The sequence below is a fragment of the Pseudorasbora parva genome, chromosome 14, assembly GCF_024679245.1.
Source record: "Pseudorasbora parva isolate DD20220531a chromosome 14, ASM2467924v1, whole genome shotgun sequence".
Classification (NCBI taxonomy): Eukaryota; Metazoa; Chordata; class Actinopteri; order Cypriniformes; family Gobionidae; genus Pseudorasbora; species Pseudorasbora parva.
The window spans coordinates 3160530-3187529 of NC_090185.1; the positions used below are offsets into that span (position 1 = coordinate 3160530).

The following is a 27000-nucleotide window of genomic DNA, read 5'->3' on the forward strand; positions in this document are numbered from 1 at the left end:
TTCTTGAAAAGAGGGACCACCACCCCAGTCTGCCAGTCCATAGGCACTGTCCCCAACCGCCACGCGATGCTGCGGAGGCGCGTCAGCCAAGACAGCCCCACAACATCCAGAGACTTAAGGTACTCAGGGCGAATCTCATCCACCCCCGGCGCCTTGCCACTGAGGAGCTTATTAACTACATCGATGACTTCAGCCCGGGTGATGGACGAGTCCTCCCCCGAGCCCTCAGCCACTGCTTCCTCAAAGGAAGATGTGTCGGTGGGATTGAGGAGATCCTCGAAGTATTCCTTCCACCGTCCAACGATATCCCCAGTTGAGGTCAGCAGCTACACATCTCCACTGTAGACAGTTTTGGTAGGGCACTGCTTCCCCCTCCTGAGGGGTCGAACGGTTTGCCAGAATCTCTTCGAGGCCAACCGATAGTCTTTCTCCATGGCCTCACCGAACTCCTCCCAGGCCCGAGTTTTTGCCTCCACAACTACCCTAGCTGCTGTCTGCTTGGCCTGCCGGTACCTGTCAGCTGCCTCAGGAGCCCCCCACTCCTTCTTCAGCTTGATGGCATTCCTTACTTTCGGTGTCCACCATTGGGTTCAGGGATTGCCACCTCAAAAGGCACCGGAGACCTTACGGCCACAACTCCGAGCGGCCGTGTCGACAATGGAGGTGGAGAACATGGTCCATTCGGATTCAATATCTCCAGACTTCCTCGGGATCTGGTCGAAGCTCTGCCGGAGGTGGGAGTTAAAGATCTCTCTGACGGGGGTTCAGCCAAATGTTCCCAACAGACCCTCACAGTACGTTTGGGTCTGCCGAGCCTGTCCAGCTTCCTCCCCCGCCATCGGATCCAACTCACCACCAGGAAGTGATCGGTTGACAGCTCCGCCCCTATCTTCACCCGAGTGTCCAAGACATACGGCCGGAGGTCAGATGAGACGACCACAAAGTCGATCATCGACCTTCGGCCTAGGGTGTCCTGGTGCCATGTGCACTGATGGACACCCTTATGCTTGAACATGGTGTTCGTTATGGACAAGCCATGGTTAACACAGAAGTCCAATAACAGAAAACCACTCGGGTTCAGATCAGGGGGGCCGTTCCTCCCAATCATGCCCCTCCAGGTGTCTCTGTCACTGCCCACGTGGGTGTTGAAGTCCCCCAGTAGAACGATGGAGTCTCCAGTCAGAGGACTTTTTAGCACCCCTCCCAGAGACCCCAAGAGGGCCGGGTACTCTGCACTGCCATTCGGCCCGTAGGCACAAATGACAGTCAGAAACCTATCCCCGACTCGAAGGCGCAGGGAAGCAACCCTCTCGCTCACCAGGGTAACCTCCAAGACATGGCGATTGAGCTGGGGGGCTATAAGCAAACCCACTCCAGCCCGCCGCCTCTCACCATGGGCAACTCCAGAGTGGTAGAGAGTCCAGCCTCTCTCTCGAGAATTGTGGTTCCAGAGACCAAGCTGTGCGTGGAGGTGAGCCTGACTATTTCTAGTCGGTATCTCTCGACCTCCCACACAAGCTCAGGATCCTTCCCCGCCAACGAGGTGACAGGCGCTCGCATACGAACCCCAACCCCAGGCCTGGCTTCAGGGTGGGGCCCCGGCTGCACCATGCCGGGCGACGCCTCGGTCCTTGATTTTATGGTCATCATAGTGGGTTTGTGAACTGCTCTTAGTCTGACCCGTCACCAAGGACCTGTTTGCCTTGGGAGGCCCTACCAGGAGCATAAAGCCCCGGACAACACAGCTCCTAGGATCATTCAGGTACTCAAACCCCTTCACCACGATAAGGTGACAGTTCAAAGAGGGGTTAGCCTGTTGATTCCACAGATAAAAATGGCAAATTAGTAATGTGTAACATAGGCTAGTAAGAGCTGTGTATGTAAACCTCCCTCCCTAGGCCTCAATTCTTGTTAGCAGAATATTTCATCCAGCTTCTGCTTGAAGATCGGGATACTTCATGCCGGCATATGGAGGGGGAGATGAAGCCATAGGGTCTGTGCAGAGGACTTGTTTGGTTCTCGTGGTCTTTGCTGAGAATCTGTGCCGATTTAACAAAAATATTAAAGTCTGCAATCAAAACCAAAACATCTGATTATGAAGTCAAGAATTTTTCATCAAATTTTCCAGAGACTAAAACTTTCTGGTAATCAAATTATATTTCTCTAAATGGATGATTACATCTACAGGTTATTTATGTTTTATGTATGTATGTTTGCATTAATGTTTACTCATCAAATTAACCCTGCTATATGCTTTTCTCTTTTATTTTATCTGTTCCAACATCAGTGTGTGGTTTGATCTGTCCGGTCAGGTGATAAACTGCGTCTGCTAAATGTTTGTGGTTGGTACGGATGTCAGCAGTTTGTGGGTGAAGTGTTCCATCTTATATATTTCTAATAAGAAACTCACAATCTTCCACTCCACTTAAAAAAAAGAAGTATACTTCAAGTTAATTTAATTTAGTTTACTTAAAGGGTTAGTTCACCCAAAAATGAAAATTATTTCATTAATTACTCACCCTCATGTGATTTGACACTCATAAGATCTTCGTTCATCTTCAAAACACAAATGAAGATATTTTTGTTGAAAGCTGAGAAAGGCTTCAGAAAGGCCTCCATTGGCATTCAGTACATTCCCACTCACAAGACCCATAAAGGCACTAAACACATCGATACAAAGTCCATCTCACTACAGTGGCTGTACAATAATATTACAATGCGACGGAAATTTTTATTTTGCGCACAAAAATCAAAATAACGACTTTATCCACCAAGTTATTTACGTGACCTCGACGCATGCTCATGCATTTTTAAGTGTACTTTATGTAGTAAGTATACTAATATTAATGTACTAGTAGTATACTTTTAGTATATAAAGTATATGTTTAAGTGTACTCTAAGTGAAAGAAGCATACTAATAGCACACTTGAATAAACTTCTTTATGTAAGGGAAACATCTTTATACAGAAATAAATTGAATCCATCATCAATAGTCAAATAAGAGTCAGAGGTCAGATATGATTGACAGCTTACAGCACTAAATAACACTCCAGTAGATCCAGATATCTAATCCAATATTTCACTCTTCTGATATTAGTTTTCATTCAGGGCCAGAATTCATTTGAAAACGTAAGATCAGCAAAAGCGTGTTGATTTCCGTGATGTTAAAGGAGACGGATGTGTGAGTGGAAACTTACTGAGGTTAGGGGAGGGTTCACACACAACCAGGTAAATATCACAGTTCAGTGTTTCAGATCAATCTGAGGGTTAGCAGCCATTTTAAGAGTCGCTATCGTGGGCTTTTCAGAGCACCGATGAAGAAAATGTTCCTCAAATTACTTTTGCTCTGTTTGTGGCGTCTGGTTGGTGAGTTTTAAATGTGTTTTTATGGCTTCAGTTGCTGCTGTTCTGTATCATGTGATAAATTACTGGTTAAATGAGTTGAAGAAGATTAACATTCACTGTTAGTGTCAGCAACGGTGGCTGTAGTGAAGCGCACGACTCAGGAAATAACTCAAAGAACCGTCTTTAATCTAATAATCCACACAACACACAGGAGAATCATGAGGAGAAACACAACCACGTAACGTAGACGATACCGGACGATGAACTGAACAGAACTCAGGTTTAAATAACAGGGAGATCATGGGAAGAACAGAAACAGGTCTGGGATTAATGAACTAATGATAGACAGGGTTCGTACAGGTGCTGGAAATCCTGGAAAACGCTTGATTTTTAATGTGGTGTTTTCAAGGTTTGGAAAGTGCTTGTATTTTGGATAAAGTCCATAAACCTTCCTGAAATTATAATCGCTTGCTTTCATAATTTGTATATGACAATAGTTCACTTTTTAAATAAAATAAGTCAGAAAGGCCTAATTGCTTTTGGCCTTTTCATAAAAAGTTATTTCCGCTCGAGCCGCTCTGATTGTGCACGAGTGAAGCTACAGATGAACAGACAACATGCCGGAAGGTCTTATTTTTGGCTTGGAAAAAGATAAGAAACAAATCATGGTTGAAACGAGGACCAAAGTCTGCAAAAAGGACATTCATCTTTTCACCATGACGGAGTCGGCGCTTTCGAGCCACGTAAAAGGTAAGCCGTGGGGAATTTTCATCACACTTTAAGTTTGTTTAAGCTAGCTTACAAATGATAGTCAGCTTTTGGGAGGGATGTAAAATAAGTTTATTTAGCCGACAGCCAATGAAGAGAGTAAATGTCACTGAATGTTGATGAACTGAACCTGGAGTTATTCAGCCGCTCATGAACAGATAAAGCTCATGCCTGAACACTAGGAATCACACATGAACTGTGCAGTTGCTGTTCTGTCTCCGTGAGCTCCACCGCACACGATAGCTTTATTGGTTTTGTTCTGCGCTCGTACACAGAGAGTTTGTGTCTGTTTCTTCCTGCCTCTGTCTGTTACTGCAGTCCATGATTCGTTCATTTCCATATCAAACCCTAAACCTTTAACTGTTATAGAGTATAGTAATAGATGTAGAGACAGTGAACGCAGTGTGACCTTCAGCACTACATTACCCAGAATCCTCCCTGCTCCACCACCTGCAGGCATTCTTCTATCACCTCATCACCCCAGCACCAGATATATGTTCTTCTGTTTCATTCTCTGTTTGTTTGTCTATGTAGGCTATGGTTGAGCTTCTTCATTTGCCTGTATATGGATTTACTAAAGACAGTTTATCGTCATCTTCCTCGTTGTGCGTGATTGACAGCCAGCTGTGACATGATGATGGATTATTATATCCGTTTAAAAGAGCATCTTAAGTAGGAAGAGACTCGTGAAGGACACCAGCTGGACAGACACAGAATTACACCTAAACTTCACAGTTAGGATCCTTGATGTAGATTGGCTGCTTCTACACTTATGTTTAATATATTATTTCATTAGTAATTAACTTAATATAAAGCATATTTTAAAATAAAAATTAGGAACATAACGTAATTTAAATAAAACTACTCAAATGTAGCTGGTAGAGTTATAAAATAAAGAAAGAAATACCCAGAGGTAACATTGTCCTCTTCATAACCCTCCTCTTATTCATCAGTCTCAACTGTCTGAACCCCAGATGTTGTTCTTTATATTTTTGACTGCATTGCATAATTAGAACTACACAGTAACACATAATAATTAGTTTCTTTTATATAGCTTTTGATAACATATTCCTGCTGTCTTTGGTGTTATTATTTAGGGAAGAAGCATGAAGATCTGATGAGAAGACTTCTGCATTGGGGATTTTGTTCAGCACAAGCAACGTCCTCATCCTCCAGAATCTCCCTCTACCATCCCCAGGTTTATCTCATCCACACGTCATCCAGAAACTCCATAGGCACCATCAAATCATTAGTTAGCTCTAATCCAACACCTAAAGCTGAAATATGCTGGCTGACACAAAGCTGTAACCAGCCTCTATTCCTATAAATCATGTCGTCAGAGTCTGCGTCTGTTCATGTTTTGTATTTTTTGATTTAGCTTTGCTGTTGTGTTCTAGTTTTTGCTGTTAGTTTGTTATTGGTTTAGTTCTCCTCCATTTCCTGCCTTTTTGTCTCTAATGCCTGGCTCACACTGTAACACCTATCCTTTTTATTTTAGTTTAAGTATTACATGTACTGAGGGACCACACAGAATAATTTTGCTCATGAGTCAGATGTATTAAGTATAATGGCATAAATACAGAGATTTAACATGATACGCACCCCAACCCACAGTCTTTCTTTTAGGACCAGTTAGGACCATAAGCTTTACTCAGTCTTTGTGCAATTTATAATTTGAGAAGATATTACTTCAAAGGTCAGGATGATTCCACCACTAAGTTCATCTGGAAGAGAAGGCCTCAATGTCTGAAACATAGCTTTGGTCTACCGCCAGGTAACAGTCAAACAGTAGTTGAAATCAATTCTCTCCATTCCATCTTCTCAGTTGTATAATCCCCCAAGTACTCCATAACTGCCCAGAACACAAACCCTCTGTAGAAACATTCAAACAAACAAACAAACAAACCAACAACCCATAACTATATACTACAAACCATAATTAGCAAAGAAAAAGAAAAACAACAATAAATAATTACTTACAGATGAGCTTAGAAATGAAAGCTCTAGCATAAGTTCTGCTGGGAAGACTCAATTACTACGTCACTTAATGCCTTCACTCTAATCCAATGATATTCTCATGCTCACGGTATAAAGGCTCTGTACTTACACATGTCTGAGTTCGCAGATACTGAAGTGACGATTCGTCTTGCTCGCCTGCAAATCGTCACGTCCACTGACACGCCCGCGTTCGTCATTCTCCTGTTACTGACGACGAAGTTTGCCGCTTCCTCCCATCCACATGCGCAGCTCGCACATTCAGTGCCGCGGGTTGACCGGAAAAAGGGCCTTCGGAGGACATTATCAAGCCATGAATGCTTACCGGTATCCCATCAGCCGAAGTTATCCAGCGCGTACCTACTGCACCTGGCCTTAATACTCTGACTAATCCACCAGAACCTGCTTCTCACAGCCAGTAACCGCTCCTTCACCTGGCAGACGCAACAAGTCGGCAGGAAGAGAAAGTCTACGCACCACCCTCAAGCTTCTACTTCACTGGATTTATCCGAGCCCGCCGGAGTTTAAACCACACCGCGTATTAATTCCCCCAACTAGCGGCGGAAATGCATATGACCAACCGGGAATATTTAGTTCCGTTCCTCTCAATTCCGATTCGTTTAACTCTACGGTGGCCGATTTAATCTAAGATCAACACGGCAATCCCCCTCCTTACATTCGACACGGTGCATCGAGCGTTTAAACGTGAAAGGCGAAGCTTTTTACGGGTATGTCCCTCCTAGACTAATGTACTCAGTTGGAGGGCCAACATGGCGATTACGTAATTATGCATTTACAATGGCATTTTATAAACTTACAAGAATACCTTATTACTTGAATAAGTAAATATGCATCATCGAGCACATATTCTGAAGAACTAAGCTAGAGATAAGAATAATTATAAAAGTTACACAGCTTGTAGCTTTAATGCTCAATTCTCCAAGATATCCAAAGCCTCTTTCAAGCAGTCAAGACCCTGGAATCAAAGACGTCGAGTTTGAACATTCTTTTAATAACTCCGAGCTCGGTCCCAGCCACTAACGTATTGCAACCCACCAGCTTCCTCCCCCAGCCATCGGATTAAGCATTACATTGGACGTGCCTTCTACTTCAGCCATCTAAAACCGGAGGAGTCAACATTTCAGGATGCTCTGCCACACCCGAAACTCCTCCTTTTAACTTCTTCAGCTCAGCTCAGTCTCCGGTAGGCATCTTGTCTCCAGCTGCAGTGTCCCCTCTTATTAGAGTGAACATTGTCTAAGGTAAGGATATTAACTTGGCTTCACTTCTGCTTCCCTCGTCTGCCGTTGACAGAAATGGTAGAACGTGGTGACGTGGCAGTGCTTCTCATAATTTACAATCCCAGATAACCGGAATAGTTAATTCGGCGATTCGCCATCGCATTCAGCTTTACATAGCCACATTGGGCCAGGTTCATGATCGGAGGGAAGAGTTAGATCTGAATTAGCTTCAATGGCTGACTCTAACCGAAGGTACAGGAGAAACTCGTTCTACGAATATCACAAACCTTCTCAGCCAAATCTACTCCTCTCGCTCTACAACTCCAGTTTAGTCTGGTCCGTTACCGTCACGGAATTGCTCGTTCGCCTTTCGGTGGTTCAATAAAAAATAAAAATAAAAAAAACTGGCATGTTCCATTCACAGCGCTCATCATCATGACATCAAGCAGGCTAGTCAGATGCAAGGCCGTCCAAGGAGCTGCTGAACACATTAAGCTAGTTCATACTTTGCTGGCTCCGCAGCGTGAGCCTCCGAGACTGCGCGCGCTCCTTCCCAATCGGACGAGACGTTATACTTGACGCGCTCGCCGTTGTGCTATTCTTAAAACGACAGAGGGTGAATCCGAGTACTCGTCTATAAACCACCAGGAAACGTCGAGAAGAGTGGGCTAAGGTACACAGGTGATGACAATTATTTAGTTATCTTGATATTATTACTTATGACGTGAACACAATATGTAAGCAACTACAAAAAAAAAAAAAAAACACACAGCTTCACTCCGCGGTGACCTCTCTCCACTGAATATAAACCATGCTCAGATTCCTAAACAGAGCAGTAAATGCTACACGCAGTCAATTAGCAATGCTTCCTTGCGCTATTTTTACGAATCTGTTCGTCTTTTCATAAAGAAAATTGACCACATCTGCAGTTTTGCAACTTCCTCACCCGAATTGGTCTGCTCTCGCTCTACGACATTTACCCTATAGCCGTCGCTAGCACGATCTGGGGCCATTCATAGTCTCGTCCATGCATCTCGATGTTCTGCGAAAACAATGCACGGTTGCCCTCACTAACAAGGCAGATCATCTTGCTTTCCAGTAAGCTTAGTGAGACGGTTTATCTGGCAATCCGTCGTCGTAATCCTAACTTTGAAGCTCGAAATATATTCATGGCACTGCCATGTTTTTGCTGATGCGCTCTATCGATCGATTCCAGTTTTAGACGGAATCTAAAACTGCCTAATCCGTTCCCAACACCCTGTCCTCTCCTAGCAGAGATTAATTAAATTAAACAATATGCTACTTCGGCTAGACAAAATGTCTTAAGGTGTCGCTCCTACAACTTCAAGCTTACACGTCCGCATTGGCAGCTTTTTCCATGTTCTGTTTAGCCTTCCAAATCCCAGTATTTCCCATTTTAATTTCGACAGTGTTCCTTTCTCGTTCAAAAAAAAAAAAAAAAAAAAAAAAAACTTCCATCCGCCGGCTCCTCGCAGGTATTCAATTCTATGCAAAAATAAATAATCCTAATTTTCCAATTCTCTTCTCTGAACTTCATTCGTTTACTCCTTAAGGCCTAGCTAAATCCTCTATTAACAGATCGATAAATGTCTGCCCATTACTCTGCCGTTGTTGCATTAATTCATCAATTCCGTCCGCAACGGTTTCTTTCCCTTAACATCAATATCTTGCTAGTAGCAGTGTACTAGCTGCTTTTTACGGATCATGCGTCCAGGTGAATTCTCTTATGATCCTAATATTTTCGATCCTTCTCGCGGCATTTCCTTTCTGATATTGTTTCTCTCCCAGTTGCTTCACTCTAATTCCTTAACATTCAAAAACGACGCTCAAGCTCCGGCGTCACCTTATCTTTCCCTTAAATCAATAATAATTTTTGCCATTTACATCTATGGTTAAAATTCTTAAAATCCGCCCTAAAACTTCTAACGTTGCCCCTCTCTTCATCTTACCTAACGGTGCACCTCTTTCAAAGGCTGGTCAGAACCATTTAAACTCTGTCGTTAAAAGCTGTAGTCTATCCCCCTCTCTCTACACCAGCCCTCATTCAGAATTGGGGCAGCTACTACAGCAGCTGAACGAGGAATCCCCATGTCAGTCATCAAGCATCTGGGTAGGTGATCTTCCTCGCCCTTCAAATCATACAGAAGATCAGATTCTATAACCATTCTTCAAGCTCAGCAAGCTCTACAGTACTATAAGGTAAAATTCTATGCAACTACTGGTGGTGGTGTCGTTATTATTCATCCCGTTATATTACTCTAGCCAGCACTCCTCAACGACTCTCTAGTCATCTAATGTGTGGCCTAACGGCTCTGTTCAATGTGGCCTTGTCTCTATGTGGCTGTAGCAGCCGTTGTGCCTTCGTTACATGTTCGATTATAAAAAGTAAATAAATAAGTAAATAAATTAAAAAACAATAATAATAATAATAATAATAATAATAATAATAATAAAATATAAATAAATATAAATTAATTAATTAATTAATTAAAAAAAAAAAAAAATTATAAATAAATTCATATATTTAATGCGATATTCATGTTATATGTGGTCTACTGTGACCGTGTAGCCTAATGTGGCCTTGTCTTGTGGTCTTGTGGCCTTCATGGCATGGTTAAATGTGGCCTAGCGGCTTTTGTCTCGTTGGCCTCATTCAGTGTGGCTTAGTAGCCTTGTGGCCCAGCAAAGAAAAGGGGCCTAGTCTCTATGTCAGTCTCACGGTACATATTGCCTCGTGCCACGTCCGGCTTTCATGACCATGTTTCGTGTGGCTTAACAGCCGTCGTCTGTACGTCTTGTCTAAATGTGGAATCATGGCCGAGGAAACGGTCTATGTTCTGTGTGGTCTACTGTGACCGTGTAGCCTAATGTGGCCTTGTCTCGTGGTCTTGTGGCCTTCATGGCATGGTTAAATGTGGCCTAGTAGCCTTGTCTTAAGTTTGTCTGTCTATGTGTGGCCTTGTGGCCACGTGGGCCTCGTGTTTATGTGGGGCTTGGCGCCTTGTGGCATATGTTTGCCTCGTCCTTCAAAAAGATGCCTAATCGGCCAGTGGCCCCTCCGGGGCATATGTTCAATGTGGCTTAGATGCCGGTGTTTGCGTGGTCTGTCTATGTGTTGCCCTAGTGGCTTGGTCTCGTCCTTAAAAGATGCCAAGTTGGCCAGTCGCCCCTCGGGGCATAGGTTATGTGTGGTCTTAGACCCGTAGCATTTTGCTTTATTAAGGAAGCGCTGTTTCATTTAGCCAAGTGGCTTCGTTCATGTACTGTCCAGTCCACCCCGTCTATATGTGGCATTAGCAGCCGTTGTGGCTTAGACGCCTCGTCTCTGTGGTCTGTAGAGGCCGTGTGGCTCATCAGAGCCTCGTCTCTGTGGTCTATAAAGGCCATGTGGTGAGGCCAGAATTTGTGTTGTACGGCCCTAGGTGGCCTGCTATATGTGGTCCAATGTGACCTGTTTATTACTTTTGCCAAAGCGGCTGTTCAAATGGTCCAATGAGGCCTTGTCTCTGTGTTTGTGGTCCAATGCGGCCTGTTTATTATTTTTGCCAAAGCGGCAGTACAGATGGTCCAATGAGGCCTCATCTCTGTGTTCAATGGTCCAATGAGGCCTTGTTCTGTGTTTTCCTAGGAGTGAACTGGCAAAATATAAAAAAAATAAAATAAATGCAGCTTGTCTGCGTGGTGAAATGCGGCCCGTTTATTATTTTTGCCAAAGCGGCCGTACAGATGGTCCAATGAGGCCTCATCTCTGTGTTCAAATGGTCCAATGAGGCCTTGTGTTCAAATGGTCCAATGAGGCCTTGTCTTTGTGTTTTCCTAGGAATAACTGGCAAATGTTATACAAAAAATAAAAAATAATAATAATAATAATATGCAGCTCGTCTGTGTGGTGAAATGAGGCCTGATTATTATTCCGCCAAGGCGGCCGTTTGGATGATCCAATAAGACCTCGTCTCTGCGTTCCTATGAGTGAACTGGCAAATGTCTTATGTTTAATAAAAAAATAAAAAATAAAAAAATTAAAAATAAATTCTAAGCCATAGGCATGCTGTATCTTTTCTCCTTTTTACTTCTATTATATAATAACTTCATTCTCTATTTCAGGAATCCCAAGATTTTAGACCGGTGGGTATAATCATTTACCAACTTTTGGGGGTTGGCGGGCCCCGTCCCGGTGGATTTACACTCCACCCATTTTTGGGGGTCGGCTGCGCCCCTGCCCTCGTCTTCAGGCAGGAATTGCAGATCCGAGACCCTCGGATTATGCTCTTCAGATGGGGCCTACGCCAAAATGACTCTGTACACTATCAGCTTGCTGAGCTGTTAATAAATGCACTATTGTTAATATATTTCTCCCCGAGTCTTTCTGGTAGAACTATAAAGTTCCTCAACCAGGGCAAAAGCCATGAGGTAAGCATCTCCGTGAAGGTAGAGGATCAACTTCCTACTCTTTTCTCCTTCTCCTATCCCTTAAATAGGTAGGCCCTAGCAGGTTTCCAACCAGAGCGCCCCCTAATGCTCAGGCGAATATTAGCACTGCTTTACTGAGAAGCTATTAGTAACAGAAAAACTGTTACAACACTACAGGAGTTTTTGGCCGATTTATGCCCGATTTTCCCCTCCCGAGACTCGGAGAAAAAATCTTTTCCAGGACTCGATCGGATCCGATGTTCGGTGCAGATTATCTGGTAATGTGAGGCGTTCACAGATCAAATCTTGCACCTCTCAATCTGCTCTCACGCAAATCGGGCTCGCCCCGATCATATCAAACATGTTTGATATTTATCGGGATGAGCAAGATTGTAATAACGTCAGTACTGTCACAGTAGCCAATAGGAAACAAGTCAAAACGAGAGAGAGAGAGAGAGAGAGAGAGAGAGAGAGAGAGAGAGAGAGAGAGAGAGAATATCAGCATTTCTTGCTTTTCATTTGACAGCACAAATCTTACGTTAACAGGTGACGATCGCTTTTGAACTAGGCAGCGGTAAACAACGGTAAACATTTTAGCACACTAGTGTGACCTAGCGCTCGTGCAGTGTTCTCCTCAAATACTCAGAAATAAGAAAACAATAAATGACAGTCGTTTGAACGTTCCTTCACTTTATTCTCGGTCACATGCGTAATAACCAGCCTGAAAAACCCGCTACACTCCAGTACAATAAGTGTGCATGCTCCACCTTTATACGGCAAGCCCCGAGGGGAAAAATACATTGCAAACACACAACGAGCACCAGAACGACAGGATCAAATAAGATCAATAAAATTACCTCCATTTCTCGCTGAAGAACTGACAATCCATGTTGAGCCCGTCTCCCCAACCATTTTTTAATCCACACTGTTTTATTCTCATGCTTTTGTTTTTTTCCACAACAAATGATCATTATTGATACAGCAAGTTTTCATGTTACAGTAGGCCTTTCCATTTTGTTTTCCCGCTTACGATCTGCTGCGTAGATCACGTGACGCACTTCCTCTTGCATGATAATCGTAATATTTTATAGTGTGTAATGCTCTTCAATCAAATCTTGTAGTGTGAGGAAATCTGCAAAGATTCTCCTGAAGTGTGTGCTGCAAACAGATTTTACACTCGGATAGGATTTTAAAACTTCTGTAGTGTGAGCCAGGCATAAGGTTACTAATGGTTTGATTGAATGGTCACAGGTGTTTCACGGTTCTTTGGTTTGTTCTGTCTCTTTAAGCCCTGTTTCTCTTTCAGTTCAGTGTCAGTTCTACATTGTGTTCAGTTAGGTTGTTAAAGTTGTGTGTATGGTTCCAGAGTTGTTTGTAAATAAATACTAAAAATGCTTGTGTTTAGATCCTGCATTCTTCCTTCCTTCCTCCATTGATGTGATTGGTTGTCTCTGCCAATGGGGCTGTTGTTGTTGTTCTGGTTTATGATATCTGGGGCCTGGACCATGATGGTAGTTTAACAAACTCTGAGTTACAGGATTAGTTTAGAGTTGTTTTAAGTATTTTTTGGTCCCATGATGCTGATCATCAGCTTTCTCTTTCAACTCAGGCTTTGATCCTGAGTTCAGAAGTTTAGCTGTGACATCAGCAGAGAACAGCCAATCACACGCTCTGACATCAGCAGAGAACGACAAATCACACGCTGTGACATCAGCAGAGAACAGCCAATCACAGGCTCTGACATCAGGAGAGAACGGCCAATCACACGCTGTGACATCAGCAGAGAACAGCCAATCACAGGCTCTGACATCAGCAGAGAACAGCCAATCACAGGCTCTGACATCAGCAGAGAACAGCCAGTCACAGGCTCTGACATAAGCTTGTTGGCATCCTGCATCTGAGTATTTACTTAGTTGTGGAACAGCAGCGCCGGCTGTGGCTGAATAAGCCGATGCGGGAGCTGCAGCTCCTGCCGCACTCGCTGCAAGTGTAGTCCTTGGAGGGTACTATGGGGGGAGCAGTGGTAGGCTGGGTTCTTTGCTGTTTGCGGCTCTTCCTTTCCTCGCGCTGGATCTCTCTCTTCTCCTCAGCCTGCTTGACGCCAGTTATGACATTTGCACGCCAGCTAGAGCGGTCGGAAGTTGCTGTTTCGAGATCTGCTGGGTTGATGTTGCATGACTTCAGATCCCTCTTACAGACATCCTAGTATCGCAGGGCGGGTCGACCGGTTGGCCGTGTACCGGTGGCGAGCTCGCCATAGAGGATGTCCTTTGGAATGCGGCCATCGTCCATTCTGCATACGTGTCCGAGGCAGCGCAGGCGCCTCTGGGAAAGGGTGGCGAACATACTTAACATGCCTGCTTGGGCCAAAGCATCTGCGTTGGAGACGCGATCCTGCCAGATAATGCCAAGGAGTCGCCTGAGGTTGCACATGTGGAAAGAGTTCAGTCTTCGTTCTTGGTGCGTGTATAGGGTCCAAGTCTCACTGCCGTACTGAAGGGTGCTTAGCACGCACGCTTGGTACACCTTCATCTTTGTGTTGAGGGTCAGCATGGGGTTGTCCCACACACGCTTCCCTAGGCGGGCCATGGTGGTTGCTGCTTTGCCTATCCTCACGTTAAGTTCGGCATCCAGGGATAGGTTGCTGGAGATTGTAGACCCGAGGTATGTGAACTTGTCCACCACCTCCAGGGTGTGATCGCCGATGGTAATTATGGAAGTGGTGCTGACATCCTGACCCATGATGTTGGTCTTCTTGAGGCTGATGGTGAGGCCAAACTCTGTGCATGCCTCCGCGAAGAGGGTGATGAGTCGCTGAAGGGTGGCTTCCGTGTGAGCAGTGAGGGCGGCGTCATCCGCAAAGAGCATCTCCCGGATGAGGACCTTGCACACCTTGGTCTTCGCTCTGAGGCGCGTAAGGTTTTATAGGTTCCCGTCGCTTCGTGTGTGAAGGAAGATGCCATTTTCGGACTCGCTGAATGTGTAGCGCAGGAGCAGAGAGAAGAATATGCCGAAAAGTGTCTGGGCCAGGACACACCCCTGTTTCACGGCGCTCTTGATTGGGAAGGGGTCCGATGATGCTCCGTCGTACTGAACAGTGCCAGACATGTTGTCGTGGAATGACTCGACAATCTTCAGAAGCTTGGGGGGGGGGGCATCCAATCTTATGGAGGAGGGCAAAGAGGTATGTCAAATGCCTTGGTCAGGTCGATGAAGGCGAGGTACAGGGGACGTTGCTGTTCACGGCACTTTTCCTGCAGCTGCCTGAGGGAGAACACCATGTCGATGGTTGAACACTTGGCCCGGAACCCACACTGTGACTCGGGATACACGCGGTCAGCAAGTACCTGCAGGCGGTTGAGGACAACCCTGGCGAAGGCCTTTCCCACGATGCTGAGGAGAGATCCCACGATAATTGTTACAGTCACTGCGGTCGCCCTTTTTCTTGTAGAGCGTGACGATCCTCGCATCCCACATGTCTTGGGGTATCATTCCCTCTTCCCAGCACTGTAGCAAAAGCTCATGGAGATGTCCAATGAGGGAGCTCTCTTTTGGGGCCCTCACAACCTCTGGTGGGATTCTGTCACTGCCTGGTGCTTTCCCGCAGGACAGCGAGTCAATGGCCTTACTGAGCTTTTCGATGGTGGGTGGCGAGTCGAGTTCTTCCATGATGGGCAGTGGGGTGGTGTTCTCCATGGCTGTGTCAGTGACGACATTCTCTCTAGAGTACAGTTCCCCATAGTGCTCAACCTATCTCTCCATCTGCTCACCACGGTCCTTGATGATGTCGCCGGAGGTGGACTTGAGGGGTGCGATCTTGATAACATTTGGTCCAAGTGCTTTCTTCATCCCCTCGTACATGGCACGGGTGTTTCCACAGTCTGCAGAGGTCTGTATGTCATTGAAAGCTTCAGCCAGTAGTCGTTGGCGCACCTACGGGCAACCCTATTGGTGTTGTTGCGGGCATCTCTGTAGGCGGCCAGTGTTTTCTCGCAGGGCTTCCTCTTGTACTTGAGAAGCGCAGCACCCTTGGCGGCTAAGGCAGGCTCCATCTCTTCTATCCCAGCCTCGAACCAGTCCTTGTTCTTCCTGGGTCTCTTTCCCAAGGTGTCTAAAGCGGCCTGGTATATGGCATCACGGATAAAGTCCCAGCGTGCTGTGGCGCTATCTGTGGGGCAGTCTTCCAGGGTCTTGTCAATGACCTCAGCGAAGCGTTCACACAGCTCAGGCTTTGAGGTTTTGGCCGTGTCGATGCGAGATAGGCCCTTTTGCCTAGAGCGGTGGGTCCGTCTGGGTCGGAGACGCACCATGCTGCCGACCAGGGAGTGATCGGTGTCACAGTCGACACTATGGTAACTGCGCGTGAGGAGCACATGATGACAAGGTCCAGCTGGTGCCAGTGCTTCGACCTGGGATGTCGCCAAGACACTCTGTGGTGGGGCTTGGTAGAATAGAAGGTGATGTAACGTGGCCAGGAGGTGTGGGCTGCACCTACCCAGGCGTTAAAATCTCCGAGCAAGAACAGGTTTTCCTTCGCTGGGATCTCTCTAATCCTTGTCTCAAGCTCCTCGTAGAATGCATCTTTGGCCTTAGAGCAGGTAGAGCTTGGCTGTAGAGCAGAGTGTGGGGGCGTAGATGCTAAAGATGTGTGTAGGTCCTGAAGAGGTAGTGAGGCGGAGTAAGAGGATGAACTCAGTTCCCTGTGAAGGAGGTTCGACTGATAACAGAAGGGAGTTGCGGACTGCGAAGCCAACCCCATAGAGTATGCGCTCTTCTGACTCCCGACCTTGCCAGATGAACGTATAGTCCTTCTTCTTGAGACTGCCACCCGAAGTGAGGCGTGTCTCCTGGAGGGTGGCGATGTTGATGTTCCGCTTGGCTAGCTCGCGGTCGATGATGGCGGTTTTCCTGGCGTCGTCTACTTGCTGGAGGTCGTCAGAAAGGCCAGGACACATTGTTCTGATGTTCCAGGTTGCCAGCCGCAGGGCTGGCGGTTTATTTTTATTTTTCTTTCAGTGTTTTCCTGGTGCTCAATTTTACAACAAACCTGTCGATTTTGTCTAAGCTTCACGCACCCGATGAAGCAAGCAAGTTGTGGCGAGGTAGTACCTTATTGCCCGGGGGCTGCCCAGGTTGAGGCGGGCGGTAACTTCCCAATGGAGTCAGAAGACTCCTCCCACCGTCAAGAGCAACCCCTAGCGCCCGGCTCTACGCCAAACGAGCCTGGACTTATCACTGGTGTCTGCTGCTCCCCGTGTTGAGTCTACGCTGAGACAGCGAAGCTGGAGTGACCTCTCCAGGTGCAGGCCTGGGTGAATAGTTTGCAGATCCTAGAGTGCCCAGTGCCAGGATCTCCCTCTCGGCGTTGCTGGGAAAATCCGGGGGAAAGGCAAGCCGATACGGCCGGTGCCAGCGCAGCTGCAGGAGGTGCCAGAAGGCATCACAAAGCTCAGCCAACTGCCTACGGCTCTCCATACCGGGTTTTCTATTTGGGTTACCTCCCATAGCCTTTGACCAACCAAGGCTGATCTGCAAGGCAGCAGGAAACTCGTGGAGGGCGGGGTCGTTCATTTCCCGTGCAGGTGCAAGGGATTTGCCCACTGCTCACAAGCAGAGAACAGCCAATCACACGCTGTGGAACTGAGATTCACTTCTCGTGAGACAAGCAGTGAGATTAGGCTTGTTTGAGATGCGCCTCGCCTGAAATAAAGGCTGCAGTGAGGGGAGTGAAGAAAGTGCAGACAAGCCGGACAGTTCTCTCTTCTCGTAGTGGATCAGACACCTGCGAGATCAGGTGTGTGTGTGAGATTACAGTTCTCTCTTCTCGTAGTGGATCAGACACCTGCGAGATCAGGTGTGTGTGTGAGATTACAGTTCTCTCTTCTCGTAGTGGATCAGACACCTGCGAGATCAGGTGTGTGTGTGTGTGTGTGTGTGTGTGTGTGTGTGTGTGTGTGTGTGTGTGTGTGTGTGTGTGAGATTACAGTTCTCTCTTCTCGTAGTGGATCAGACACCTGCGAGATCAGGTGTGTGTGTGTGTGAGATTACAGTTCTCTCTTCTCGTATTGGATCAGACACCTGCGAGATCAGGTGTGCGTGTGTGTGTGAGAGATTACAGTTCTCTCTTCTAGTAGTGGATCAGACACCTGCGAGATCTGGTGTGTGTGTGTGTGTATGTATGTGTGTGAGAGTACAGTTCTCTCTTCTCGTAGTGGATCAGACACTTGCGAGATCAGGTGTGTGTGTGTGTGTGTGTGTGTGTGTGTGTGTGTGTGTGTGTGATTACAGTTCTCTCTTCTTGTAGTGGATCAGACACCTGCGAGATCAGGTATGTGTGTGTGTGTGTGTGTGTGTGTGTGTGTGTGTGAGATTACAGTTCTCTCTTCTTGTAGTGGATCAGACACCTGCGAGATCAGGTGTGTGTGTGTGTGTGTGTGTGTTTGTGTGTGTGTGTGTGAGATTACAGTTCTCTCTTCTCGTAGTGGATCAGACACCTGCGAGATCAGGTGTGTGTGTGTGTGTGTGTATGTGAGATCAGGTGCGGATATCGCGGGATTCACACTTGTGCGCTCTGTTGCTGATAAACTGGATGTAATTTAAGTTCTGTTGCTTTTATATGAAAATAAATATTATGAACAAGACACCCAAAGTTTTTGTTATTTATTTCCTTTCGAAAGGCCTGTTTATCAAGCATTTTTACTTTAATTACACACATGTTTTTATATATTTTTATTAATATGACAACACTCACATAACCCTCAGAAAGATCGCACTGTCCGAGAGTTTGGGAATATTCACACATAATTTATACACATTAAACATCAGATCAGAGTTTTAAAATCAAATATTTTAAAAAACAACCTTACATCACGGTTGTTTAAACCAATGAGCATTGAGCTGTGTCGTCAGCGAGTCGTTTCCCATCATGCTTTTGGTCAGCGCAGTCGGTGGAGAGCAACTGCGCTCGACTGCAGAATCCGACACATCCGCCTTTCATCCGCTCCAAGCGGCAACCTCCCGCGATCTCTCTTGAAGCCAATACGGAAGTAATGTAAACTGCAATTCCTCAACTGGCCACTAGAGCGGCTCCAGAAGGGAGCAGAATCTCATTGAGCCCCATGTTAAAATTCTCAACTTTAAAGCAGAAAAAAACATGTTTACAGCCTGGTACAAATTGTGGTTTTGGTCTATACGGCTAATGTTGATCTTTATGACAACTCTGAGGGGGGTGAATTTTTTTATAACTCATTCGTTTACGTTATATAAAGCCTTAAGGTTCTGCATAATTAAGGGCGTGGTTACAGGTGGATAGCCATTTATCTGCCGTCTATAGTTATTGCGTCACCTCAGCTCCGCGCACATCCCGCCTTTTTGCCCATTTTCTGTTATCCGGGAGTGACGCGTTGACTCGCTCACAAGATGGCAACGCCCAGCTCGCCCCTACTTTAAGCTTCAGAACAGCTTATCAGAATCCTATGGGTGACGTCACGGACACTACGTCCATATTTTTTTACAGTCTATGATCCGCTCGCGAGCGATTTTTGACATACGTCAGCATGACGTCAGAGCAAGCCGGACCGCCCTCCCACACATTTCTAACCGGCATGCATCTGGTGCTGATCACCGGTGATCGGATCTGCGCAGATTTTGCTCATCTCAAACAAAGCCTATAGACTGCTCTTTTCTTCGTGCTGTGTTTGTGATTGGCTGTTCACTGCTGATGTCACATCACTGAACCGCAGCGTGTGATTGGCTGTTCACTGCTGATGTCACATCACTGAACCGCAGCGTGTGATTGGCTGTTCACTGCTGATGTCACAGCGTGTGATTGGCTGTTCACTGCTAATGTTAGAGTGTGTGATTGGCTGTTCACTGCTGATGTCAGAGCGTTTGATTGGCTGTTCTCTGCTGATGTCACAGCTAAACTCCTGAACTCAGGATCAAAGCCTGAATAGATTGGTTTGGTTTTGTCAACTCTAAACTAATCCTGTAACCCTGAGTTTGTTAAACTACCATCATGGTCCAGGCCCCAGATCTATGGAGCCAGAATGGTGACTTTAAAATTTGGCATCACAAATTCAAATTGTCATTGAAAACAAAAGCAGAACTGAAAAAGGAAACATTGGCATTGAAACATTTGCATTGAAAACAGTTGTATTTGCTTTGAAACAAGTATTGGCAATGAAAAAATAAAATAATTAAAATCTTATTCTTTTATTGTATTGGGATTTATTTGTATTTTTCAATGACAATCTTCAGATTTTTTCTTCATGTCTCTCTTTTTCAGTGACAGATTTTTTTTACAATGTCAGTTTTTTTTTAATGTCACAGATTTTCAGTTTCAACTTTCTGTCACTGTTTTGGCGTGGAGAGGGGCGGGGTCTGAGGGGAGGGGTAAGTAGAGCGTAGTTTGCATATCATTTGCATATAGGTATACTGAAGCAGTGGGCCGAGCCTAACCCGTCGTCAGCTCTGAAGCCTCTTGGCATGACAAATGTCCAGTTTACCGGGAACTTCCAAGCCGCAAGTAAGTCTGTTTTTTTATCTGCCATTTACATGTTTATTCACGTGCAACCTGGCCGGTTTGCTTAACTTTTAACGGCCGTTATGCTGTTTTGTTTTTTCTGACGTCAACTGGAACATGTAAATTACTAACAATACTTGTTTCAATGCCAATGTTTCCTTTTTCCGTTCTGCTTTTGTTTTCAATGACAATTTTAATTTGTGATGCCAAATTTTAAAGTCACCATTCTGGCTCCATACAGATCCAGAAGAACTGGAAAAACATTTTAGTTTTAGTTCAATAATATAAATGTTCACTGAAGTTAAAAACATTTTATTTCAGCTATTTGTCAAGGAAACATTTCTCAATGAAGTTTAACTTGATGTACTAAAATATCTAAAGCTGAAATAAAATGAATAAAAACTACACAGGGCCTATAAAACCCCCAAAACTATTAACAATCACACAAACACAGAATTACTAAAACCTTAATGTGGCAAGGGGGGCGTGGTTCAGCGAGGTCTGCAGCGGGAGAGAGAGCCGCGGGACGAGCGGTAAGTGAGTGGGTTGGACGCAGATTAATAACACCTGTCTCTTGTTCCAGTAATGAGCGCGGAGAGGGTATAAAACCTCGGCGGAACCAGAGACCAGGGAGAGAGAGAGATCGGACGGTTGATGCGAAACCCCAGAGACTGAGTTGCCGGAAGCCGGAAGTGCCGACCCGGAAGTGATCGAATGTCTATGAGAATTCACACAGCAGTGTGTTGTTGAAGTTATAATAAGTTTTTGACCATAAATAAAGAAGCATCAACCGTCCAGCCGACCCCCGTGTCCTCTTCCTTCCTCCTACTATCGAACATTGTTACACTGGTGCCGAAACCCGTGAAGGAAGTAGGACAGCGCCGCCGCCATGACAACGCCAACACCCTCCGCCTCGCCGTTTGCGGACATCATCACCTCTCTCGCGGCCCTCCATCAGGAACAACACCAGTCCATGCTGGACCTGCGGGCAGACCAGGAGCGCCGCTTCGAGGCCATTGTCCGCGGCCAGCAAGAGGACCGCGAGAGGTTCCGGAGCTGGATCGACCGGGAGGTTCGCACCGAAGCCGCCTGGCTCGCCAGCGCACCGGTCCACGTGCCCCTACACAAGATGGGGCCACAGGACGATCCCGAGGCCTTCATAGACCTCTTTCAGAAGGCCGCGGAGGCCTGCGGGTGGCCCCGGGCACAGTGGCCGGTGCGCCTCATACCACTGCTGACTGGAGAAGCCCAGGCGGCCGCCCAACACCTGCCGGTGGCGAACCTCCTGGAGTATGAAGACCTGAAGAGGGCCATCATCCAGCGGGTCGGCCGGACCCCCGAGCAGCATCGCCAGAGATTCCGCTCGCTGGAGTGGGGCGAGGCCGGCCGACCCTTCGCGATGGCCCAACAGCTCCGGGACGCGTGCCGCAAATGGCTATTGGCCGGTGAAAGCGACGTGGACCACATCGTCGATCTGGTGGTGCTGGAGCAGTTTATCGCTCGGCTGCCCAAGAAGACCGCCGAGTGGGTCCAGTGCCACCGGCCCACGTCGCTGACGACGGCCATCAACCTGGCGGAGGACCATCTGGTGGCGTGCCCGGGGGTCGGCGCCCCCCTTTTAACCTCTCGCTCTCTCTCTCCCCCCTCTGTGTCTCCCTCTCCTCCTATCCCTCTCCCTAGGTCCTGCCCTCCGGGCCCTCCTCGGATTCCCCCCAGAGGCCGGGGTGGGATGGGCCCTGGACCGCTCGGGAGTTCGCGGGCTCCGCCCAGGGGGGCGGGGCTGCTGGGGATGGGGGGTGATAGTGGCTCTGGTTCCGCGCCCTCCCCGCGCTCATTGTCCAACCCAGGGGCGGCGGGTAGGCCTGGGCTGGCCTGCTGGCGGTGCGGTGATCCGGATCATTTTGTGGACCGATGTCCGAAGATGGACATCGGGACAATGATCCGGATCCCGGACGTCCAGCGGACCACCCCCGATCAAGCAGGAGAGTACCAAGTTCCTGTAAGTATCAAGGGGGGTACATATCAGGCCTTGGTGGATTCAGGATGTAACCAAACCTCGATCCATCAAAGCCTGATGCAGCCTGGGGCATTGGATACAAGCCGCATGGTTAAGGTGCGGTGTGTGCACGGGGATGTGGTGGAATATCCGGTTGTCCCAGTCACGATACAATTTCGGGGGCAAAAGCATAGTATAGAGGTGGCGGTTTGTCCACACCTCCGGCATCCGCTAATTCTGGGGACGAATTGGCCCGCCTTTACGGCTTTATTGGGATCGTTGTGTGCGGATGCCGCTTGGGGAAAAAGGCAAGGAAGGGGGCGGTGCGAGTACAGCTTGGGGAGACTGAACCGGAACCCTCGGAGACAACTCCAGAGGAACCGAGCGGGATTGAGAGACTAATTCTCTCGGACCGCGATGACTTTCCTCTGGAGCAGTCCCAGGACGACACCCTTAAGAACGCTTTTCAGCAGGTCCGATCGATCGACGGACAGTCTCTCCAACCTGCCTTGCCTGTCTCCTATCCTTATTTTGCCATAATAAAAGATCGGTTGTATCGAGTGACCCAAGACACTCAGACAAAGGTAGATACAACCCAGTTGTTAGTACCAAAGAGCCGCCGGGAAATGCTTTTCCAGGCGGCTCACTCTAACCCGATGGCGGGCCACCTGGGACAGGCGGCCACGCTGAATCGTTTAATGACCCGATTTTTTTGGCCAGGCATTCATGACAATGTGCGCAGGTGGTGTGCGTCTTGTCCTGAATGTCAGTTGGTGAATCCACTGGCCGCCCCAAAAGCGCCATTGCGCCCCCTTCCATTAATGCAGGTCCCCTTCGAGAGAATTGCGATGGACCTCATCGGGCCATTAGAGCGATCCGCACGCGGACATCGTTTTGCGCTAGTTATCGTGGACTACGCAACACGATATCCGGAAGCAGTGGCTCTCCGCAATATCTCTGCGAAGAGTGTTGCGGACGCACTGTTTCGTTTAATCTCCCGAGTGGGGATTCCGAAGGAAATCCTCACTGATCAAGGCACGGCGTTTATGTCACGCACGTTAAGCGAATTGTACGGATTATTGGGCATTAAATCCATTCGAACAAGCGTCTATCACCCACAAACAGACGGCTTGGTCGAACGATTTAATCGCACTCTTAAATCCATGATCCGTAAATTCGTACAGGAAGACGCCAAAAATTGGGATCGGTGGTTAGAACCCCTCTTATTTGCTTTGCGGGAGGTCCCGCAACCCTCCACGGGGTTTTCCCCCTTCGAGCTTCTCTACGGACGGCAGCCCCGGGGGGTGCTGGACGTCCTACGAGAAACTTGGGAGGAGGGGCCTTCTTTGGCTAAGAACGAAATTCAGTATGTGCTGGACTTGCAAACAAAACTCCACACCTTGGGGCGGCTATCGAGGGAGAATTTGTTGCAAGTCCAGGACCGCCAGAGCCGGTCATATAACAGGGGTACAAAACTACGCAAATTCACACCGGGAGAGAAAGTGCTCGTTCTACTCCCTACGTCGAGCTCAAAATTAATGTCAAAGTGGCAGGGGCCGTTTGAGGTCGCACGACAGGTAGGAGAGCTCGATTATGAAGTGATACGATCCGATAGGAACGGGGCACGTCAAATCTACCACCTCAACCTGCTAAAAAAATGGAATGAGGTGGAATCAGTGTTGTTGGCAACGGTGATCGGGGGAGAGGATGATCTCGGGCCAGAGGCGAGCATTAAAGCGCAATCAGTCGCGCTGGCCCCTGGGGGAGATCACCTCTCACCGTTACAACTCACTGATTTATCAAAATTGCAGGCGGAGTTCGCTGACGTGTTCTCGCCCCTACCGGGACGTACCGACTTGATTCAGCACCATATCGAGACGGAGCCGGGCGTGGTAGTTCGCAGCCGGCCGTATCGCTTGCCTGAACACAAGAAAAAGGTAGTTCAGGAAGAATTAGGCGCAATGCTCGACATGGGAGTAATCGAGGAGTCCAACAGTGACTGGGCGAGCCCGATAGTTTTGGTCCCCAAAACAGACGGCTCGGTCAGGTTCTGTGTGGACTACCGCAAGGTGAACGCTGTGTCAAAATTCGACGCGTATCCAATGCCGCGGGTTGACGAGTTGCTTGATCGGTTGGGCACGGCTCGATTTTATTCGACGCTGGACTTAACAAAGGGCTATTGGCAGATCCCCTTGTCTCCATTGTCCAAAGAGAAGACAGCTTTCACCACGCCGTTTGGATTGCACCAATTTGTCACGCTTCCTTTCGGGTTGTTCGGGGCGCCCGCTACCTTTCAGCGCCTCATGGACAGGATTTTGCGTCCCCATGCCGCATATGCTGCTGCCTATCTGGATGATATCGTGATTTACAGTCACGATTGGCAGCGGCATATGCAGCATGTCAGGGCGGTCTTGAGGTCGCTGAGGGGAGCGGGGCTCACGGCCAACCCAAAGAAGTGTGCGATTGGGCAGGTGGAAGTAAGGTATCTGGGCTTCCACTTGGGTCATGGACAAGTGCGTCCCCAAATTGATAAGACCGCAGCAATTGCAACCTGTCCGAGACCCAAGACCAAAAAGGAGGTTAGGCAGTTCTTGGGGCTGGCGGGATATTATAGACGGTTCATACCAAATTATTCGGACCTCACCAGCCCTTTGACTGACCTTACTAGAAAGGGGCTACCAGATACGGTCCAGTGGACGGAGCCGTGTCAACAGGCTTTTACCCGAGTGAAGGCTGCTCTATGTGGCGGGCCGCTCTTACACTCCCCTGACTTTTCTCTCCCTTTCTTGTTGCAGACTGACGCGTCGGACAGGGGGCTGGGCGCAGTCCTGGCCCAGGAGGTGGAGGGGGGAGAGCGGCCGGTGCTGTACATTAGCCGTAAGCTCTCCAAGAGGGAAGCTAAGTACAGCACCATAGAGAAGGAGTGTCTGGCCATCAGGTGGGCCGTTCTCACCCTCCGCTACTACCTCCTGGGGCGAGAGTTCACCCTCTGTTCGGACCACGCTCCTCTCCAATGGCTCCACCGCATGAAGGATACCAACGCGCGGATCACCCGTTGGTATCTAGCTCTTCAGCCGTTTAAATTCAAGGTGGTCCACAGGCCGGGTGCTCAGATGGCTGTGTCTCTAGAAATGGGGGGGGGGGGCTGCAGGCCGGACGGCTCCCCGGCCTGAGTCGGGCGGTGGGGGTATGTGGCAAGGGGGGCGTGGTTCAGCGAGGTCTGCAGCGGGAGAGAGAGCCGCGGGACGAGCGGTAAGTGAGTGGGTTGGACGCAGATTAATAACACCTGTCTCTTGTTCCAGTAATGAGCGCGGAGAGGGTATAAAACCTCGGCGGAACCAGAGACCAGGGAGAGAGGGAGATCGGACGGTTGATGCGAAACCCCAGAGACTGAGTTGCCGGAAGCCGGAAGTGCCGACCCGGAAGTGATCAAATGTCTATGAGAATTCACACAGCAGTGTGTTGTTGAAGTTATAATAAGTTTTTGACCATAAATAAAGAAGCATCAACCGTCCAGCCGACCCCCGTGTCCTCTTCCTTCCTCCTACTATCGAACATTGTTACACTTAACTACAATGAAAATGGACAATATAAGAATAAAAACAGGCTCAAAACATTGATCAAAATATAATATTATCTCAATGATAGTAAAATAATATGATACACTGGTTTGAGTCTCACAGGAGCTCAAGATTTAAATGTTAGTTTAAGACTCACTAAAGTAACTTTGAGAAGAAAACCATCGAACAGGATTATTTCTGAAGCAATTTATCAGTCTTTAGTTGTCTTTTCATATTAATAATAACAATAATTAATGTGTTTTATGGCTTCAGTCGCTTCTGTAATAAATGACTGGTTAAAATTAAAACATTTCTTCAGGAGGGTATGAAGAGAAGAGCGTGAACAGAGGAGATTCAGTCACTCTAGACTCTCGTCGCTCTGAAGTGAAGGATGGTGATCGGCTTCAGTGGTGGTTTGGATTCATTAAAGTCACTGTAATCGCTGAAATCAATGTAACGGCCGACAGCTTCACTGTATATGATGATGTTCTTGATGGGAGATTCAGAGACAGACTGAAGCTGGACAATCAAACTGGATCTCTGACCATCACAAACATCACAATCAAACATACTGGAGATTATGAACTACAGATCAACAACTATAAGAGGGTTTATTTCTTTCTCACTGTCATTGGTGAGTTAAAAACATTTACACCTGTTTTTTAATGACAAAGTTAAAATTGATTCGTACAAAATTTTGTTTCTTTTTGTTGTTTTATGATATTGTTTATTTCAAATGTTGAACTATTTAATTTAATAAACCATTATAATCTGTTGATCTGAGACAAACCCTGTTTCTGTTTGTTCTGTGTGTTTGATGATTCAGTGTCAATGACGGAGGGAGATTCAGTCGCTCTAGAGTCTGGTCTCACTGAAGAGGAGGATGGTCATCGGATTCTGTGGAGGTTTAGATACACTAAAGGCCCTTTAATCGCTGAAATCAATAAACCGGCCGACAGCTTCACTGTATATGATGATGTTCTTGATGGGAGATTCAGAGACAGACTGAAGCTGGACAATCAAACTGGATCTCTGACCATCACAAACATCACAATCAAACATGCTGGACGTTATCAACTACTGATCAACAATTACTGGCCTTCTTCTTATATCCGTCTCTCTGTCTACGGTGAGTTAAAT

At 47.2% G+C, this 27000-nt stretch overlaps 1 protein-coding gene across 1 annotated transcript in view; it reads left to right on the forward strand.

The window, feature by feature from the left end:
• LOC137040799 (carcinoembryonic antigen-related cell adhesion molecule 5-like) overlaps positions 1 to 27000 on the forward strand; it is a 50579-nt gene that overhangs the window by 22799 nt on the left and 780 nt on the right. Inside the window, exons 4-6 of the mRNA XM_067416570.1 lie at positions 12200 to 12213; positions 26194 to 26494; positions 26687 to 26989. Coding sequence (XP_067272671.1) covers positions 12200 to 12213; positions 26194 to 26494; positions 26687 to 26989 — 618 coding nt within the window. The remainder of the gene's footprint in view (positions 1 to 12199; positions 12214 to 26193; positions 26495 to 26686; positions 26990 to 27000) is intronic.